General features: G+C 43.7%; 1 protein-coding gene across 2 annotated transcripts; it reads right to left on the bottom strand.

The window, feature by feature from the left end:
• Positions 1 to 352: 352 nt before the first annotated feature.
• Positions 353 to 7,894, bottom strand: LOC147839522 (uncharacterized). Of its 2 annotated transcripts, XR_015518867.1 has the most exons (3): positions 7,778 to 7,894; positions 856 to 7,326; positions 353 to 404 (listed from the first exon to the last, which is right to left on the bottom strand). XR_015518867.1 is itself a non-coding variant. In XM_087298622.1 (2 exons), the coding sequence occupies exon 2, from the start codon at positions 7,186 to 7,188 to the stop codon at positions 1,069 to 1,071; it is 6,120 nt and encodes a 2,039-aa protein (XP_087154748.1). In that variant the 5' UTR covers positions 7,189 to 7,326; positions 7,778 to 7,894; the 3' UTR covers positions 353 to 1,068. The 2 variants fall into 2 exon arrangements, 1 of the variants encoding a protein (XP_087154748.1); XM_087298622.1 differs by having other exon boundaries at positions 353 to 7,326.
• Positions 7,895 to 8,753: the final 859 nt, after the last annotated feature.

Below are 8,753 nucleotides of genomic sequence, written 5' to 3'. Positions count from 1 at the left end.
AGGAACATTGTTTACCTGAGAGCTGTTCTCATCTGCAAACGCTGAGATCCGGATTCGCTTGTAGTATTCTCTTCATAAAAACGCGGCTGATTGTCCTGTCTCTACAGATTTGGTAAGTGAGTGACCAGCGCTCTTTGTTTATTCAGTTTGTTCATATCGAATTAAGTTAACTATTGCACCGAGTGTAAACATGTTAGCACCACAACCAAACTTTAACCTCATGTAGGATTTTCACCACATTTAGTGACCGGAATAACACACGCGGTATACGAGCGTATGGGACGCTCAGGGGGTTCAGGTGTCGTGCACACAAGATGAAAAGGGTAGTTCCGGTAAGAGAACAGGAGAAGGATTCCCAGTTTTGTAAGTTTAATCAAGCTGGAATGTCATTACACACATGTGGTCTATAAGACAGAAAAATACAAAGAGGAACAATTGCTAATGTTAGTAAATTATACAACAAACTTATTAATTAAGATACAAATAAACATACATCGAGTAATTGTGAATTATAAAGACAATGATGAATTAAACATACTGTTGTAAGCAATTGGAATGACCATTTAGTATTATTGTACAGGCTAAATCTACCCAACGGTGAACATTTTACGAATTATTGACTCAATCAGGTGATATATATTAAATAGATACATAAAATAGGTTATATCAAACTATGAATCAATGTGAATATCCAGTTCAAAGTCCGAAATGAGATCGTTGGGTTTGATAACATATGGTTTCACTTTCGGTTATGGCGCACGTGGGAATCACGAGACATACAGTGTGATTTACAAGACAATAACAGTAATCAGAACATTTATCTGGATCAAAGGATAGCAAACAAAAGGGACTCACCCATAATCAATTACACACTGGTGTAAAACATGTACAAATCGGTTGCACAGTCCAGCCAGCCGATCGGCAGCCTGTGTCTCTCCAGCCGTCATGACTGCCTTTTGTCACTGAACTCCCTATCACCAAACCTTCCTCTAGGGGTCGTTAAAGGGCTTTCTCACACAGCCGCCCCCAAATGTAAGTGAGTACATTTGAAATAGTGAGATATCCTAACTAAGTATCGGGATTAACAGGGTCATCATCAGTGTGTTTCGGTAGAGGGACTAAACGAGATACGGGTCTAACATAAGTGCGGTTGCGTACCTGAACCTCAACCGATCTGGTTCGCCCATCAAGTCCAGGAAAGGTATTAGTTACTTTCCCTACTGGCCAACATGCTCGTGGGAGTTGTGGGTCCACTATCAGTACCACTTGGTCTAGCCCAATTTCCCCACCATCCTTGCGCCACTTCTGCCTTTCTTGTAAATTTGGTAAATAGTAGTGTATGAATCTAGACCAAAAATGGTCAGCAAGTATTTGACTATGTTTCCATCTTCTGGTTCCCAGAACATTACTTGAGTCGTAAAATACTTGTGGGAGAGAAGAATCATGGCGACCCATTAAAAGAATGTTGGGTGTAATAGGGTCCAGATCCGATACATCGGAAGACACATATCCCAGAGGCTTGGCATTTAGGATGCCTTCTACCTCGATGAGCACTGTTCGCAGTACAGTCTCAGTCACTGTTAGATCCTTCAATACTACTTTAAGGGCCTGTTTTACTGACTTAACCTCCCGTTCCCAAACTCCCCCAAAATGAGGGGCTCCAGGTGGGATAAATCTAAATGTAATTTGTTGTTCTGCCAATTGCTCTCTGAGTTGGGGAATCATAGATTCGTAGGCTGCTCTCAATTCTTTGTCTCCTCCAACAAAGTTTGTCCCATTATCACTAAGGAGCTCAAATGGTTTCCCTCTTCGTGATATGAATCTGCGGAGAGCCATTAGGAATGCGTCTGTATCAAGACTTTCTACTAGGTCAAGATGAATACAACGAGTGGTCAAACATTTGAATACTATTCCCCACCTTTTCTCTCTCCGTCTGCCAATCTTCACTGTGAATGGGCCAAAGCAATCCATTCCAGTGGAGTAGAATGGGGGTTTGTACAAACGAAGACGTGTCGGTGGAAGGTCAGCCATCTTAGGCATTTTTGGCTTAGCACGCCATTTCTGGCAGTCTGTACACAAGTATTGATGCTTCTTGATGGCTTCCCTTCCTCTCAGAATCCAGTATCGTCTTCTTACCTCAGCGAAGACTCGCTCTAGTCCAGGATGTAGTAGGGTGGTATCATAATCCTTGATTAGAAGCTTTGTGAGGTAGTGTTGTGGATCAAGAACAACAGGGTGTGTCGTGTCTAGTTCCAGATGATGAGCATGTCTTAACCTCCCTCCAACCCTAATAAGTCCACTGACCTCATCATACTCAGGTGATAAAGATGCTAATCTGCTGTTGGATGGTAATGGTCTATTAGTGGTAAGAGCTTTAAACTCTTCCGGAAAGGAATCTCTTTGAGACTGTTGTAGGAGAAGTTTCTCTGCTAGAATGTAACTACCTGAGTCATCTTGCGGCTGGGTTTGAGGTGTAGCCGCCCCGTGAAGGGATGTCACAGTGGCTTTTAATAGTTCAGCCCATGTGCTGAATTGATTGACATCAGGGAGGGTGGTGTCTGGACAAGTAAGAACATGCAGACAGATTACTGACTTTTTTAATTCTGTCACTGGTTCTGGTTCATCTGCTGGTAAAGTGGGCCAGCATGAATCTGGTTGATATAGAAATGGTGGTCCATTAATCCAGTGGCAAGGTGGCGTCAAACTGTTTAAGGTCTGACCTCGGGTTATGACATCAGCAGGGTTGTTCGCTGAATCAACATATCTCCACGAATTAATGTTGGTGAGTGACTGGATCTCGGCCACTCTTGTTCCAACAAAGACTTTGTATCTGCACGAGTCAGATTTAAGCCATTGTAGCAATGTAGATGAGTCTGACCAGAGAATGATGCGATTGATGTCAACAGTTAATTCTTCTTGGAGTATGTTAGCTACTTGTGCCCCAGTGAGTGCTGCACTCAATTCTAATCGGGGGATTGTCATTTGTTTCCGAGGTGCTACTCTTGAGCGGGCTAACACAAATGAAATGTGCACATGTCCTTGATCATTTTCAGTGCGCATGTAGGCTACAGAGCCGTAAACCCTTTCGGATGCATCGCAGAAGATATGCAATTCTCGATTAAGTTTGTCTGCCTGCCAGTCAGAGGGGCTGTAGCACCTGGGGACTGCAATGTGATTTAAACCTTGGAGCTCTTGTAGCCAGGTTTGCCATCGGCTTAACAAACTCTCAGATGTGATTGGGTCATCCCATGTTAGGTTGGTCTTCCACAAATCCTGGACCAGTACTTTCGCTCTAGTTGTAAATGGAATTAGATAACCGATTGGATCATATTGAGAAGCCAACACTTTGTAGACATTGCGTAAAGTGGGCTCAAAGCATTCGATCTGGCTGGGTTTGTAACTGAATGAGTCTGAGAGGCAGTTCCATAGTAGCCCTAGTGTCCCTTCTAGGAGGTCAGTACTCTTTTGTGATAGCCAAAGTTCGCTATTGGAAGATCTAGCATCAGGAGGGAGATGCTGAATGACCTCTGGTTTGTTACTGGCCCATTGACGGAGCTCAAATCCACAGGTGAGCAAAAGTTGTCGTAAGTTGTCTACTAATGCTCTAGCTTCAGCAACAGTTTGAAGGCTATGGAGGCAGTTATCCACATAAAAGGAACCTTTAACTGTACTCTCCAGTACTGGGTCTCCATCGGAGTGGGTCTGAGCAATCATCTGGAGTGCATATATGGCACAGCACGGGCTGCACGTGGTGCCGAACGGTAAGACTTGCCATTCGTAGATCTTGGGTTGGTTGCTCCTTTGCATATCTCTCCACAGGAAGCGTACTACAGACTTATCAGTAGGCAAGAGGCGAACCTGGTGGAACATTCCTTTCACATCTCCGCTAATGGCTACAGGATTTTCGCGGAACCTCAGTAAGACACCAAGTAATGATGGACCAAGGATGGGCCCAGGTAAAAGTATGTCATTTAGAGCTTGCCCTTGGTAGGAATAAGAACAGTTAAATACTATTCTGTCTTTGCCGTTATGTGTCACCATATGGTGAGGGATGTACCACGATTCCCGGGATTGCTCTGCTTCTTCTATTGATATCTCTGCCACATAGCCAGCTTCTTGCAGTCTTCTCATTTCCAAACAGTAAGCTTCAGCTTTCTTATGATCTTTAGCAAGCTTGCGCTCAGTGCTTCGGAGATTAGCCATCACTGCTTCTTTGGAGGCTTTAAGAAGTTCAGCATTGGGTCGTCTGAGCAAAGGAGTGGCATAGCGCATGACTCCATTAACTTCTACCTTGGTGGTATCTGATTGAAGAAGCGAGAGAGCATACTGGTCATGTTTGGAGCGAGTGGCTGATTTTTCATTCGTATAGGGCAGAGTATCAATTTGCCAAAGGCGTTCCACATTTCTGAATAGCTCAGTATTCTGTGTGGTTGTGGTTATGTGGAGACATTGTGGTGTGGAAACGGAAGTCTGGCTGAGCCCAGTGGGACCTTGCAGGGTCCAGCCAAGTCTAGTACAGATGGCTATCGGTCCATGTGAGGATCCCGTACACACTGGCTGGACAGGCGTAAGTAGATGTGGCATGTCAGACCCAATTAGTAGTAGAGGTTGGGCTTGGTCAATTGAAGGTAATGGCAGAGACTTAAGATGCTCATACTTGCGTTGGAGAGCGGGTACAGGGTAGGAATGTTTGGACAGTCTCAGATTATCTGCCGTGAAAGCATGAGAAATCAGGTATTTCCTGAATGGTTTGTGCAGTGGTGATACATAGAAGGATACATTGGCTCCTTTTAGATTAACCACATCTTGATGAACTGTGCGTAGTGTCAGCGTTTCAGGTTCGGTAGGGAGTTTTAACTGGTCCACTACTTGGGATAAGACAATGCTACGTTCCGAACCATCATCTAATACGGCGTATGCTTCCATGGCTTTCTCTTTATGGTGTAGTAGTACCTTAACTATCTTAAGCATTACCTTCTGAGACCTATTGGGCCGATCTAAATAGACCTGTAGGCTGGGGACGTTAACCAACAGAACATTATTTTGTATTTGCGAAGCTGCTTCATGCAAAATGGTCAGATGTATCTCTTTGCACTTTGTACAAGGTTTTTTCAGAGTACAGTGGTCTGGAGGGTGAGTTCGCCCACATTTCCAACATCGTTTCTCTGTGGATAGCCATTCTCCTATTTTCTCAGCTGTCAGCATTTTAAACTTAGGACATGCGTGAAGAAAGTGGTCCTTCATGTTACAGTATGGGCAGAAGGGTTGAATCTTAACAGGAGGTTTAGATTTTGGGTGTCCTTGCACTGCTGAACTACCATCGGTTGAATACAGAATGGATGTGGATTTCGCCTTTATGCGGAAAGGTGCTGACCTTGGCTGCTCTTTCTTAATAAATCTAGCATTTTCTGTTTGATACATTGTAGCTGCTTTATTAGAAATACGCTTTGCTTGCGACTTCATTTGTAGCCATTCTGATAGATCAGGTAAGGTATAGGTGCGATCCGTACCAGTCTGTAGAATACCTCGGCTGAAGCAGTACTCCACGAATCCATCCCTGTTCGATGGTGGCATCTTGCTTAGCAATCGGTCAACATGAGAGCCACAGCGCAACTCATATCCATTTGGGCCTTCCAAAGTTTTGAGCATGCCTACTAGAGTTTGGATGGACAGAGAAAAGGAGTCAAAAGCTTCTGCATCACCGAACTTGACTGCGGGGGCGTTCAGTATAATACTAAGTTCTGATTGGACTAGTTGCCGTGGCTGTCCATATTTATCTTGCAGTGCTTGCATGGCTGCGGTGTATGGCTTAGGGTCGTACATATAAGCCTTTGCTAACTGCAGTGCGCTGGGGAGTTTTAAATGACTTAGAAGGACCTGATATTTGTAATGTTCACTCAGGTGAGGTTGATTATTCATTACATTTTCTAAGGCCATCTTTAATAAGGCAAAATCACTCTCTCTACCAGTGTCAAAATGTGGGATAGCTGGCTTAGGCACCCCGTAGGCAGAAGCGGCTAACATGTCAAGACCGGGAAATTGAGCTAGAGAGGGGTACAACCCTGACCGAATGGGAGAGGTATCAGGTGCGGGACCAGTGTACGGTGCAGATGTCCCATCAGGGCTAGAATGCATAGAGGGGTAGCATTGTACTTGTAGTGGAGATCCCACAGTTACAGTAGCGGGTGAGGGAACTACATTGTGGACCCTGACAGATGGTGCCTGACTATAGGTAGCAGAATTAGCAGCACAATATTGCGGCTTATTCACTAAAGATGATTCAAATGTCAAGGGAGCAACAAGATCTGAATTTGACATTAGGGTGGGCGGTATGGTACTTAATGCAGCTAATGAATTTGTAACTATGTTGGGTTGAGTTATATTAGGAGTTGAGGTGACACAAATCAACTGAGGTTCAGATACAGTAACCACACTGTTTGTTACAGGTAATACAGGGGGATGCATTACTGAAGACGCGGGTACAAAGGAAACGTGACAAGGAGTAGAGTGACTACGCATTAATTGTACTGATGCGTTAAGGTTCACAGCATTGTCATGTTGCGGGCTTACCTCAGGCCGAAGATCAACAGCTAGGCTGGACTGTGATGCATTACTACTGACATCTGGGGATTCCTGTTTAAGAAGTTCACACACAAATTTAGCAGCTTTAAGCTCGTTTTGTACCTTTTTTAGACGACGTCTGGTATCTACTTGCTTAGCTATTGACTCTCTAGCCTTAGTGGCTTGTTCCTGTATATACTGTGCTTCTCTAGCTTGTGTATCTAGTCTCTCACACTCTTTATCTACAATGGCCTCCTCTTCGATCTGCTGTTGTAGTTCTTCCAAGTCCATAGTCTTTAGTTTTTCTTCCAACATGGCAGCTTGGAGATCAGAAAGTCCGTGTCTAGGAAGTCTGTAGTGAGCACTTCTATGAGATCTAGATGATGTGCTGGACATGGTGCCTGCTGAAATGGATGTGGATGCATGCCTTGACCGCCTGGATGGTCTCTGCGAAGATGCACCAGTTTGAGGTACTTCAGGATGCAGGCTGGGAGGTAGCTGGATGTCGTAGTCAGCTAGATGACCGGGGAGATGTCTCTCTCTGGGAGACCGAGGTCTGACGGCTGGATCAGCTTCACTGGGAGGTTCAGATTCCATCTTGTGACACAATCCGGCTCGAAGGACCATATACGAGCGTATGGGACGCTCAGGGGGTTCAGGTGTCGTGCACACAAGATGAAAAGGGTAGTTCCGGTAAGAGAACAGGAGAAGGATTCCCAGTTTTGTAAGTTTAATCAAGCTGGAATGTCATTACACACATGTGGTCTATAAGACAGAAAAATACAAAGAGGAACAATTGCTAATGTTAGTAAATTATACAACAAACTTATTAATTAAGATACAAATAAACATACATCGAGTAATTGTGAATTATAAAGACAATGATGAATTAAACATACTGTTGTAAGCAATTGGAATGACCATTTAGTATTATTGTACAGGCTAAATCTACCCAACGGTGAACATTTTACGAATTATTGACTCAATCAGGTGATATATATTAAATAGATACATAAAATAGGTTATATCAAACTATGAATCAATGTGAATATCCAGTTCAAAGTCCGAAATGAGATCGTTGGGTTTGATAACATATGGTTTCACTTTCGGTTATGGCGCACGTGGGAATCACGAGACATACAGTGTGATTTACAAGACAATAACAGTAATCAGAACATTTATCTGGATCAAAGGATAGCAAACAAAAGGGACTCACCCATAATCAATTACACACTGGTGTAAAACATGTACAAATCGGTTGCACAGTCCAGCCAGCCGATCGGCAGCCTGTGTCTCTCCAGCCGTCATGACTGCCTTTTGTCACTGAACTCCCTATCACCAAACCTTCCTCTAGGGGTCGTTAAAGGGCTTTCTCACACGCGGCTTTCTGACGCTACCTGCCGTGTGCATCTAAGTTTCCGGGAAATGCGGAGGGTTTTTTTCTCTCATTCGCCGTGCGGTATCAAACATTGCATGAAAAATACACGCTTAGAGCAGCTCCTCCAATCAAATATCTCGTTTGTCGCGAGGGGCATGAATGAATTCCCTGAATGAAAGAGTTAAACTGCAGTTAAAGTCCAACATTTAATCATTTGCCAAATAATTCGATTACAGATGTCCATGTAAACACAGTCACATTCTCCCCTGTGTGTGTGTGTGTGTGTGTGTGTGTGTGTGTGTGTGTGTGTGTGTGTTTTGACTCTGAAACTCGCGCGTGCCCAAATAGACACTCCCACACCATTCCACTTTTCTTCCTCCGACACTCCCCCCTAAACAGAGCTGGACACGCCCACTTTTCTGACTTTTTCCAAAGTAGAGGTGTGAAAACACCCTGCTGAAACGAGGGGGCTTCATGACCCTTTAATAAAATTATTCTCTCAGCTTTAATGTTTTAATCTAATCAGCAATTAAAAATGTTTAAGTTTCAACAATGCATTAAGCTATGTAGTGGTAACAGACATCTGGAGTTATTTTTTAGAGTGCATAGCGACTGTGGAATCACCACCACAGATTAATTTGAATATCTATGATTATTTAGGCCAGTTGTATCTGTGTGTGAGATTATTTATCTGTTCAGATCTTTCTCATACTGCCGGATATTGCAGTGATTTATTCATTTGTCATCATGCTGTGTTTCTTCTAATATTTACTACAGAGCCTGAGGTCTCGCGGCTTCCCAGAAACTGAATGTA

Source organism: Danio rerio, chromosome 20 (assembly GCF_052040795.2).
Source record: "Danio rerio strain M-AB ecotype USA chromosome 20, GRCz13ab, whole genome shotgun sequence".
Lineage (NCBI taxonomy): Eukaryota > Metazoa > Chordata > Actinopteri > Cypriniformes > Danionidae > Danio > Danio rerio.
This window is presented reverse-complemented; position numbering and strand designations above follow the sequence as displayed.